At 37.1% G+C, this 12,403-nt stretch overlaps 1 protein-coding gene across 3 annotated transcripts in view; it reads right to left on the reverse strand.

Annotated features, from left to right (window-relative positions):
* Nucleotides 1-393: 393 nt before the first annotated feature.
* Nucleotides 394-12,403, reverse strand: part of LOC143228645 (inverted formin-2-like) — an 89,845-nt gene continuing 77,835 nt past the window's right edge. For 2 of the 3 annotated variants that reach the window (XM_076459883.1, XM_076459884.1), the window contains exon 16: nt 7,842-7,935. Coding sequence is in view for 1 of the 3 variants with exons in the window: in XM_076459882.1 (XP_076315997.1) it covers nt 1,402-6,678 (5,277 nt within the window). In the remaining 2 variants the exon portion in view is untranslated. Of the gene's footprint in view, nt 6,732-7,841; nt 7,936-12,403 lie in introns of those variants that run through there. The other variant, XM_076459882.1, reaches the window with a different exon arrangement.

Here is a 12,403-nt window from a genome sequence, read left to right on the forward strand (position 1 = left end):
TCGTACCATAGATCTCGTAAGTGGAAGTGTTGTTTAGATTCGTACTGTGGATCTCCTAAGTGGAAGTGTTGTTTAGATTCGTACCGTAGATCTTGTAAGTGGAAGTGTTGTTTAGATTCGTACCGTAGATCTCGTAAGTGGAAGTGTTGTTTAGATTCGTACCGTAGATCTCGTAAGTGGAAGTGTTGTTTAGATTCGTACCGTGGATCTCCTAAGTGGAAGTGTTGTTTAGATTCGTACCGTAGATCTCGTAAGTGGAAGTGTTGTTTAGATTCGTACCGTGGATCTCCTAAGTGGAAGTGTTGTTTAGATTCGTACCGTAGATCTCGTAAGTGGAAGGAAATTGAGAAAAGTGAATCTTTAGCATCAATTCTGGAGTCCAAACAAACAAAGTAAAATACAATCACCATAATAAGTTGCTAATCTTTTTATTAGCACAAACAACTTGTTGACAAACTAAATAAATTTGTAGCATAATTGCTAGTGAGAAAGATATGAAAAACAACTTGTAACAATTCATTTTCTTTGTAATGTAGAAATACTAGTTTCTACTCTATGTGTGTATATAATGTTGAACCAAAACATCATTTGGCACATTACAAAGTCATGGCACAGACTAGAGTTGAGCATTATCAAAGAACTCAAGAGTGAGGTGCTAAATAATCAAAACAGCAAGTACTCAGATATTTATACTCCTACAAGAACTTACAGTATTGTCTGTTATTAGCTGAATAACCATTCTGTAATGTTGTTAAAATCTCAACATGGTCCCTAAAGTTCTCTGGAAGTACCTGGTAAACAAATCTCATAGTTACATTAAACTGTATTAATATAAGTATATATTTTACACAGTTTTCTACCCGGAGGATGTAAACATTGATTAGTAGATATATATAACAGATTTATTCTTATGGGGTTTTCTTGTTTTGTTACTCACCAAAAGTTCTTTTCAAACAGTTTCAGAATTCTTTGAAAATATGAAATAATTTCTTTGAAACTTGTTTTTTTGAATATCTATTACTTTCAAAATATCAGATACTGAGTATCAGATACTATTGAGTTAGAGTGTATCCTAAACTCAGAATATGCAACAGGTTTTTGTCCATCATTTCAATGAGTTTAGGTGGAGAACTGCATGATTTCTTCTAAAAATGGAAAGGTTATTAGACCAGTTCACAATAAAAGAAGACATAAAGCTTGGAAGATAAGACATTTTTCTTATTCTTCACACCCAAGGAATAAGACTTCAACAGCTACTTGTTACACGTAGTTTTCAGAGTTGGATCTGGACCACACTGTAACAGTACTTTGACTGGGTATTCCTTCTGTATACATTTTCTTTCAAACTGATTTGCTGTTAGATTGACAACTGTTAAAGTAACCCTTTTCTTTTCTAAATGATCATTTCATCTGCTTCCTATGAGTTGATGTCACCATTCTTGTCCTTGAGGGACTTATCCGAGATGCTTTGATGTGCACTCTTTGAACTTCTGGTTCAGGTTTTTGAGTAAGTCCTGATTTTCCTTTTGCAGAAGATAGTGATGTAGCTTTCATAAAACTAAGCTGTTTTCCTTTCTGAGTGGATGTAGTGGTCGGATGTTTCCCTGAGACAACACCATTTCTGGTGATGAAAGGATTCTGCTTCATGACAGAATCATTTTGATGCACCACATTTTTCACATCAGCTGAATGACATACATTCATTTCTTTTGATGTACTGGATGTACTGTTGAGAAGTTGTTTATTGTAACTACTTTGATTGTTTTTTTGAGAAGCAGCTTTGAGTGTGACTCTTGTTAAGGTTAAGGATCTTCTTGACAGGGAACACTCACTGTACTGGGAATTTGATCTATTCACTGAAGAATTGGATTGAGTTTTCCCAGATGACCACAATTCTCTTGAAGAGATTCCTAGGAGTTGTTTGTTTTCTATGTTTGGTGTGGCAGGAGTTGACTGGGATATATTATAATTGTCTGAAACACCCCTTACTTTAGCCAGGTTTTTCATCATGTTGGTGGTGGTCAGTGTAATGGCAGTATTCTCTCTCATGAAATTTCTTTTGCTTCCTTCCTGGTTTCTGGTTCTAGTTTTCAGTAATGTTGATTCTACTACAAAATTATTTTTGGAACTTCTGAGACCAGTTCTTGAATTGTTTTTACAGTTTGACTCCTGGAATTGGACAGGAGGTTTTCTTTCTGAGACTGTTGGTGAATGATTTGCAGTTCTCTGAATTCTAGTTAAGTAACTACGGGTCGAACTTCTAGCAGAAAGTAAAATCTCTTTTTCATCCAGACTGCTCTCTGTTTTTGTTCGACTGTTTTTAGATTGCTGGAAAGTCTTTGAAGTTATTTTCACAGATTCCACGTGCTTCCCAATGTGGGACTTTCTTTCACCCATATTATTAGGAGTTCCAATTAATGATTGTTGTGTTGATTCATTTGGTAATGTTTTATATTCAAGCTGCGTGCATGTATTTCGTGGTTTCTCCAACAAACCATGAGGTACTATTTGTCTCAGATTCCTTGGTGAGTCAGTGTCTGGTGAGGAGGTATCTTGAGATAAGGTCTCACTCATAAGAGATTGTGTTTCTTCAAATCCTTCATCGTGGTCATGTTCTTCCAGGTTCTTTTTCTTAAACATTTGTGAAGAGTTAAGAGCTGAATGATCTCTTTTTGAATAGAAAGAAACTTGAACCAGTAGTGGTTTTTCACTTGAACACTTTTCATCAGACAACAAGTATTCAGTTTTTGATTGTAATGCATTGTCTGCTGATTTATTGACAGAGGTTTGAATCTCTATAACATTTGAATGAGGATGCACATCTACCTGACTCTTGTTTCCTTGAATGTTATCTAGATTTTCACTTGGGCTTACTAGAAATGAATTTGGGTTGATATTATTTGGTTTTCCTGTGGAGGTTTCCTCACTTAAGCTGTAAGTAAGTCCTGATAACATATCTCCAGGTAAAGAGTGCTGTTCTCCTGTTTCAGGATTCTTCTTAAAGTTTTCAGTAAGGGAACTCCAGCGTTTGGCTAGTCTGGCACGAAGTGAAATAGATTTCCTTTTACTATCTAAAGGTTCATCTTTTATTGGAGTTCTGTAATTGTTTTCTCTTGACTTGTTATCAAGTTCCTCGATGTTACAAGGTTTAGGTTTTAAATTACTGAAGTGATTCAACTGTTGGATTTCTAGCCTTGCCACACCTGTGTCTTTCATTTCTCGCTTAATAAAATCTTTCTCATTGCATTGTGATGTAACCAGTTGCAAACCTTTACCTGAATCATAACACCTTGTAGATTGCTTTACTTTGTCATTGCATTGTGATGTAACCAGTTGTAAACCTTTACCTGGATCATAACACCTTGTAGATTGCTTTACTTTGTCATTGCATTGTGATGTAACCAGTTGCAAACCTTTACCTGGATCATAACACCTTGTAGATTGCTTTATTTTATCATAGCATTGTGATGTAACCAGTTGCAAACCTTTACCTGGATCATAACACCTCGTAGATTTCTTTACTTTCTCATTGCATTGTGATGTAACCAGTTGTAAACCTTTACCTGGATCATAACACCTTGTAGATTTCTTTACTTTCTCATTGCATTGTGATGTAACCAGTTGTAAACCTTTACCTGGATCATAACACCTTGTAGATTGCTTTACTTTCTCATTGCATTGTGATGTAACCAGTTGTAAACCTTTACCTGGATCATAACACCTTGTAGATTGCTTTACTTTATCATTGCATTGTGATGTAACCAGTTGTAAACCTTTACCTGGATCATAACACCTTGTAGATTGCTTTACTTTCTCATTGCATTGTGATGTAACCAGTTGCAAACCTTTACCTGGATCATAACACCTTGTAGATTGCTTTATTTTATCATAGCATTGTGATGTAACCAGTTGCAAACCTTTACCTGGATCATAACACCTCGTAGATTTCTTTACTTTCTCATTGCATTGTGATGTAACCAGTTGTAAACCTTTACCTGGATCATAACACCTTGTAGATTTCTTTACTTTCTCATTGCATTGTGATGTAACCAGTTGTAAACCTTTACCTGGATCATAACACCTTGTAGATTGCTTTACTTTCTCATTGCATTGTGATGTAACCAGTTGTAAACCTTTACCTGGATCATAACACCTTGTAGATTGCTTTACTTTCTCATTGCATTGTGATGTAACCAGTTGTAAACCTTTACCTGGATCATAACATCTTGTAGATTGCTTTACTTTATCATTGCATTGTGATGTAACCAGTTGCAAACCTTTACCTGGATCATAACACCTTGTAGATTGCTTTACTTTGTCATTGCATTGTGATGTAACCAGTTGTAAACCTTTACCTGGATCATAACACCTTGTAGATTGCTTTACTTTATCATTGCATTGTGATGTAACCAGTTGTAAACCTTTACCTGGATCATAACACCTTGTAGATTGCTTTACTTTATCATTGCATTGTGATGTAACCAGTTGCAAACCTTTACCTGGATCATAACACCTCGTAGATTGCTTTACTTTGTCATTGCATTGTGATGTAACCAGTTGCAAACCTTTACCTGGATCATAACACCTTGTAGATTGCTTTATTTTATCATAGCATTGTGATGTAACCAGTTGCAAACCTTTACCTGGATCATAACACCTCGTAGATTTCTTTACTTTCTCATTGCATTGTGATGTAACCAGTTGTAAACCTTTACCTGGATCATAACACCTTGTAGATTTCTTTACTTTCTCATTGCATTGTGATGTAACCAGTTGTAAACCTTTACCTGGATCATAACACCTTGTAGATTGCTTTACTTTATCATTGCATTGTGATGTAACCAGTTGCAAACCTTTACCTGGATCATAACACCTTGTAGATTGCTTTACTTTCTCATTTCCATTTTTCTCCTGATTTGGGCGAGTTCTTCTTGTGGTTTTTCGTATCAAAGAGAATCTATCAAAACTTCCTTCACCTTTCAATCCATCAAGTTCATCTTGTGGCAGTGAGCCTCTATTTTCAACTGTTTGTTCGTGATTTGATTCTAAAAACTGTGATCTTTGGGCTGCCTTGGCTTGTTTACCTACAGTTGACTTTACATCAGCACTGGCTTGTTTCTTAAATAGACTTCCCTCTTGAACTGTAAGGTAATGTTTAGAATTATAAATTATTTCAAAATCTTCTACAGATTTCACACCTTCAAATGGTGTGGATCTGATGAAAGATTCCATCATGCTTTTATAAAGCCTGGTTTTCTGGGGGGGAACTGGAATTTTCGAGACAGGTGGAATTACATTAGGTGATGTAAGGCTTTTCTCATTACCAAACTCCAGATTGGTAAAGGATGATGGTTTGATAAACTGTTTGCTTGAGGTAATGTTGTATTGTATGTATGGTTTGGGCAAGCTAACAGCTTCTCCATTAGCAACCTTCTGTTGAGTTTGACCATTTGGTGCAAGGTTTTGTATTTCACTGCTCCACTCTGTGGCACTCCCACATTTCACAGCTTCAGAGTCTTTCTTAGTAATGTTAGATGAATTAATTTCCTTGTTTCTGTCAAATACAGTTGAGGTGTTTGGTTGTGTTGAGATTTCTAACTTGGAATCCATAGTGGCACCTAAATTGGAGTGAAAAGATGTTATGATGCTTTTACTCAGTTTGGAATCAGCTGATGATTTTCTAACATACAACGTAAGAGTATCATTGTCCCAACTGTTGTCTTTCCTTAGACTGCTCTTGAAACCATTCAGGGAGTTCATAGACTTTTGATTGTGGCACCCATGATGGTCATCGTCTACTGACTCACAGCTGTAAGCCACTTTCATATTATTTTTTCTCCATCGAGATTTATTTTTTGCTTGAACACCTTCTACAGTTTCCATAACTCTTTCTGTGTCTGTATTTGGCATTGCATTTTTAAGCTTTCTGGTATATATTTCAGAATCAGTCTTCGCTTCAAGAAGAGTACCTAGACTTGAAGATCTGCTACCTTCATCAGTCTTTCTTAGATCATAAAACAAAGTGTCCAACTCTCTTTCTTCTTGCTTTTGTTGTTTGTCACTTTCAAACAACATTTGGTCATCCAGCTTCATCACACTTTTCTCTTCTTTTTCATTTACTTGTAACCAGTCTTCAGTTTTCCTTGTCCACTGCTTTGGTTTCACTTCTGTGATGTCCTCTGAAACATCCATTGTTCTTTCCATGGTTTGAGAAATTAGGGATGTCGAACGTTCTCTTTCGTTAAAATCAACAGCTAATAACTTCCGACGTCGTCGTCTTCCAGGTATCCGGAGTAAAGATCTATCTAAAGATCCACCATCTACATTTCTCACAAATTTGCAGTTTTTGTCCTGTAGGTCAGATGTATGTTTCAAGTAGTCTATTAGTTCATCGTTCTGATCTTCAGAGGAGAGGTAGTTTCTCCTCCTCCGTAGACTTCCGGTAGGAGTGACATCAAATAATTCTCCATTGTTTACATTACTCTGCCCATTAATTATTGATGTAATAGAACCAATACGGTGCTGAGTCACTCTTGGAGAACTCTTGTACTTTTCTTCTGCTGATAAGCTATTGCTTTGACTTTTGACTTCTGAGGAATGATCCAACTTTGTTTTTTCTACTTTGAATTGCTGACCAAACTCATTCTGTGAAACATTATTTTGGATATCCTGGAACATTATATGGTTATCACTTTCACTTCCAAACGTGGAACCACAACACTGATCAGTTGCTGCAAAGCAAAAAGAAATATCCCAATAATAGTGTTTATTCAAAGTATAAACACTTTCGAAAGACTAGGTTTATTTTTGAACAACAAAGGACCTGAACTTAAGTAGATTCGATTTACCTAAACTATTTATTAAACAGAAACACATAAAAATGATAATCAGTAAAGGAATTATAGTCTGAAAAATTCATGTTATCAAGGAAGATATCATCACTTTACGGTACAGTGTCATTAAAAGGAATACTCACTTTACCGTACAGTTTCATTAAAAGGAATACTCACTCTACTGTACAGTGTCATTAAAAGGAATACTCACTCTACTGTACAGTGTCATTAAAAGGAATACTCACTTTACAGTACAGTGTCATTAAAAGGAATATTCACTTTACGGTACAGTGTCATTAAAAGGAATACTCACTTTACCGTACCGTGTCATTAAAAGGAATACTCACTTTATGGTACAGTGTCATTAAAAGGAATACTCACTCTACTGTACAGTGTCATTAAAAGGAATACTCACTTTACAGTACAGTGTCATTAAAAGGAATACTCACTCTACTGTACAGTGTCATTAAAAGGAATACTCACTTTACAGTACAGTGTCATTAAAAGGAATACTCACTTTACAGTACAGTGTCATTAAAAGGAATACTCACTCTACTGTACAGTGTCATTAAAAGGAATATTCACTTTACGGTACAGTGTCATTAAAAGGAATACTCACTTTACGCTACAGTGTCATTAAAAGGAATACTCACTTTACGCTACAGTGTCATTAAAAGGAATACTCACTTTACCGTACAGTGTCATTAAAAGGAATACTCACTTTACGCTACAGTGTCATTAAAAGGAATACTCACTTTACGGTACAGTGTCATTAAAAGGAATACTCACTTTACGGTACAGTGTCATTAAAAGGAATACTCACTTTACGGTACAGTGTCATTAAAAGGAATACTCACTCTATGCTACAGTGTCATTAAAAGGAATACTCACTTTACGGTACAGTGTCATTAAAAAGAATACTCACTCTACTGTACAGTGTATGAAATTTGTCTCCATACAAGAAATAGTTTTTCAAATGCTACATTTATAAATTAATCTGTATTTTACCTCCAGAACTTTGCCTCTTTGCAGCTATTTGCTCCTTCTGTTGTCTGCATCTCGCTTCTGCTTTCTTCTCCTGCAGGCAACGATGCTCATTCTCCTGTGTATGACAATGTAAAACTAAGGAGACAGTTTCTTTTAGTAAACTGTCCTATAGTTAGGGTTAATCAAGACAGTGTTCTTAATCCTCGAATTTTATCAAAATTTGTTAGTATTTCCAGCCATGTTTTAAGAAATCCTACTCTGATATTAAATAAAATTCATGGTGACTACTGAGGAACCAAGATAACAAAGAACATGTTTATTGTAAAGTTTGATGTCACTCCATTTAAACAAGTCAATCTAAATGACATAAATAAAGTGGAAATTGAAAAACATGACATGGAATAAATACAGATTATAATTATTTTATTTTTGTGCAAGTTACATGTTTTAACGTAAGAAACAATATATACATAGTTTTAAACAGGGATAATGTAATGTCTTCCTCAATGGTGCAATCACTGTCAAGTACACAAAAGCAGCAAACCTCATAAAGATATACCACAGTCAAATGTTAGTGTTATCTTCAAATCTTACTTTGAAATAAAAAAACAACTCATTTACTATACAGGTTCCCCACCCATGGTTTAAAATTTGGTTTTGATATTTGTGATGGGCAGATAACTCATTGTATAGTATGTGCTCAACAATAAGGACTGTATCCCTACTCCAATCATAGGTGGTACATCTGGTGCCAGCAATGCTACCTATTCTAATTCAATCATAGGTTGCACATCTAATACTAGCAATGCTACCTATTCTAATTCAATCATAGGTTGCACATCTAATACCAGCAATGCTACCTACTCCAATTTAATCATAGGTTGCACATCTAATACTAGCAATGCTACCTATTCTAATTCAATCATAGGTTGCACATCTAATACCAGCAATGCTACCTACTCCAATTTAATCATAGGTTGCACATCTAATACTAGCAATGCTACCTATTCCAATTCAATCATGGGTTGCATATCTGGTGCCAGCAATGATACTGAAAGATGAAGAACTAGATGTTTCCTTGTGTATCTATACTATAAGATGTCATTGGGTATGAAAGTATGAATACAAATACTACCATTATCAAAGTTTACATGACTCTGATTATGCTATTATGTGATGTTAATTATAGTGCTTGCTTTCCATGTTTTTGTTGTTACTATAAAACACAAACAGAGAGAGTGAGCTACTTTCAGAAAAGTGTGTTTGAAATGGTATAAAAATATACCATTTGGCAAGGTTGAGGCTTATACCATAGTACAGTTGTTTGTATCCAGAAAACATTGATTTGGACTACAGCCTCTGTAACAACTTTCAGTAATTGTTGTTTGTAACGTGTTTCAGTTTATGTAAATTAAACTGTTAGACCTTCATGTGGGAGAAATACTGATAAACTTATTGCTACTTTCAGTAAGTGTGGAAGAAGTAGTGATATACATATTTGTAGTTTTAAAGAAACTGTCACGTATACAAGACTATACGAGTTTAATGTGTACATTGTAATTTAAACAGTAATATATATATTCTGTTTTACATAAAATCTAAACATTTCAAAGTATGCTAAATACTTTTATGTCACAGTTCTCACACTATAGAAGAGTGAGGTATTTTTTCGTCATAGTTCTCACACTCGAGAAGAGTGAAGGGTTTTATGTCACAGTTCTCACACTGTAGAAGAGTGAGGGGTTTTTATGTCACAGTTCTCACACTGTAGAAGAGTGAGGGGTTTTTATGTCACAGTTCTCACACTCGAGAAGAGTGAGGGGTTTTTATGTCACAGTTCTCACACCATAGAAGAGTGAGGGGTTTTCATGTCACAGTTCTCGCACTATAGAAGAGTGAGGGGTTTTTATGTCACAGTTCTCGCACTATAGAAGAGTGAGGGGTTTTTATGTCACAGTTCTCGCACTATAGAAGAGTGAGGGGTTTTTATGTCACAGTTCTCGCACTATAGAAGAGTGAGGGGTTTTCATGTCACAGTTCTCGCACTATAGAAGAGTGAGGGGTTTTCATGTCACAGTTCTCACACTGTAGAAGAGAGAAGGGATTTTATGTCACAGTTCTCACACTATAGAAGAGTGAGGGGTTTTCATGTCACAGTTCTCACACTATAGAAGAGTGAAGGGTTTTTATGTCACAGTTCTCACACTCGAGAAGAGTGAGGGGTTTTCATGTCACAGTTCTCACACTCGAGAAGAGTGAGGGGTTTTCATGTCACAGTTCTCACACTCGAGAAGAGTGAGGGGTTTTCATGTCACAGTTCTCACACTCGAGAAGAGTGAGGGGTTTTCATGTCACAGTTCTCACACTCGAGAAGAGTGAGGGGTTTTCATGTCACAGTTCTCATACTCGAGAAGAGTGAGGGGTTTTCATGTCACAGTTCTCACACTCGAGAAGAGTGAGGGGTTTTCATGTCACAGTTCTCACACTCGAGAAGAGTGAGGGGTTTTCATGTCACAGTTCTCACACTCGAGAAGAGTGAGGGGTTTTCATGTCACAGTTCTCACACTCGAGAAGAGTGAAGGGGTTTTTATGTCACAGTTCTCACACTATAGAAGAGTGAAGGGTTTTTATGTCAGTTCTCACACTCGAGAAGAGTGAGGGGTTTTCATGTCACAGTTCTCACACTCGAAAAGAGTGAGGGGTTTTTATGTCACAGTTCTCACACTCGAGAAGAGTGAGGGGTTTTTATGTCACAGTTCTCACACTCGAGAAGAGTGAGGGGTTTTCATGTCACAGTTCTCACACTCGAGAAGAGTGAAGGGGTTTTTATGTCACAGTTCTCACACTATAGAAGAGTGAAGGGTTTTTATGTCAGTTCTCACACTCGAGAAGAGTGAGGGGTTTTCATGTCACAGTTCTCACACTCGAAAGAGTGAGGGGTTTTATGTCACAGTTCTCACACTCGAGAAGAGTGAGGGGTTTTATGTCACAGTTCTCACACTCGAGAAGAGTGAGGGGTTTTCATGTCACAGTTCTCACACTCGAGAAGAGTGAGGGGTTTTCATGTCACAGTTCTCACACTCGAGAAGAGTGAATGGTTTTCATGTCACAGTTCTCACACTCGAGAAGAGTGAATGGTTTTTATGTCACAGTTCTCACACTATAGAAGAGTGAGGGGTTTTTATGTCACAGTTCTCACACTGTAGAAGAGTGAGGGGTTTTATGTCACAGTTCTCACACTCCAGAAGAGTGAGGGGTTTTATGTCACAGTTCTCACACTCCAGAAGAGTGAAGGGTTTTATGTCACAGTTCTCACACTACAGAAGAGTGAAGGGTTTTATGTCACAATTCTCACACAATAGAAGAGTGAAGGGTTTGTATGTCACAGTTCTCACACTACAGAAGAGTGAAGGGTTTGTATGTCACAGTTCTCACACTACAGAAGAGTGAAGGGTTTGTATGTCACAGTTCTCACACTACAGAAGAGTGAAGGGTTTTTATGTCACAGTTCTCACACTCGAGAAGAGTAAAGGGGTTTTTATGTCACAGTTCTCACACTATAGAAGAGTGAGGGGTTTTTATGTCACAGTTCTCACACTGTAGAAGAGTGAGGGGTTTTTGTCACAGTTCTCACACTTGAGAAGAGTGAAGGGGTTTTTATGTCACAGTTCTCACACAATAGAAGAGTGAAGGGTTTGTATGTCACAGTTCTCACACTACAGAAGAGTGAAGGGTTTGTATGTCACAGTTCTCACACTACAGAAGAGTGAAGGGTTTGTATGTCACAGTTCTCACACTACAGAAGAGTGAAGGGTTTTTAAGTCACAGTTCTCACACTCGAGAAGAGTGAAGGGGTTTTACGTCACAGTTCTCACACTCGAGAAGAGTGAGGGTTTTTTTTCACGTCGTAGTTCTCACACTCGAGAAGAGTGAGGGTTTTTTCATCGTCGTAGTTCTCACACTCGAGAAGAGTGAGGGGTTTTTTCACGTCGTAGTTCTCACACTCGAGAAGAGTGAGGGGGTTTTTTCACGTCGTAGTTCTCACACTCGAGAAGAGTGAGGGGTTTTCATGTCACAGTTCTCACACTCGAGAAGAGTGAAGGGGTTTTTATGTCACAGTTCTCACACTATAGAAGAGTGAATGGTTTTTATGTCACAGTTCTCACACTATAGAAGAGTGAATGGTTTTTATGTCACAGTTCTCACACTACAGAAGAGTGAAGGGTTTTATGTCACAGTTCTCATACTATAGAAGAGTGAAGGGTTTTTATGTCACAGTTCTCACACTCGAGAAGAGTGAGGGATTTTCATGTCACAGTTCTCACACTGTAGAAGAGTGAGGGGTTTTCATGTCACAGTTCTCACACTGTAGAAGAGTGAAGGGTTTTATGTCACAGTTCTCACACTGTAGAAGAGTGAGGGGTTTTCATGTCACAGTTCTCACACTGTAGAAGAGTGAGGGGTTTTCATGTCACAGTTCTCACACTGTAGAAGAGTGAGGGGTTTTCATGTCACAGTTCTCACACTGTAGAAGAGTGAGGGGTTTCATGTCACAGTTCTCACACTGTAGAAGAGTGAGGGGT

Source organism: Tachypleus tridentatus, chromosome 10 (assembly GCF_004210375.1).
Source record: "Tachypleus tridentatus isolate NWPU-2018 chromosome 10, ASM421037v1, whole genome shotgun sequence".
Classification (NCBI taxonomy): Eukaryota; Metazoa; Arthropoda; class Merostomata; order Xiphosura; family Limulidae; genus Tachypleus; species Tachypleus tridentatus.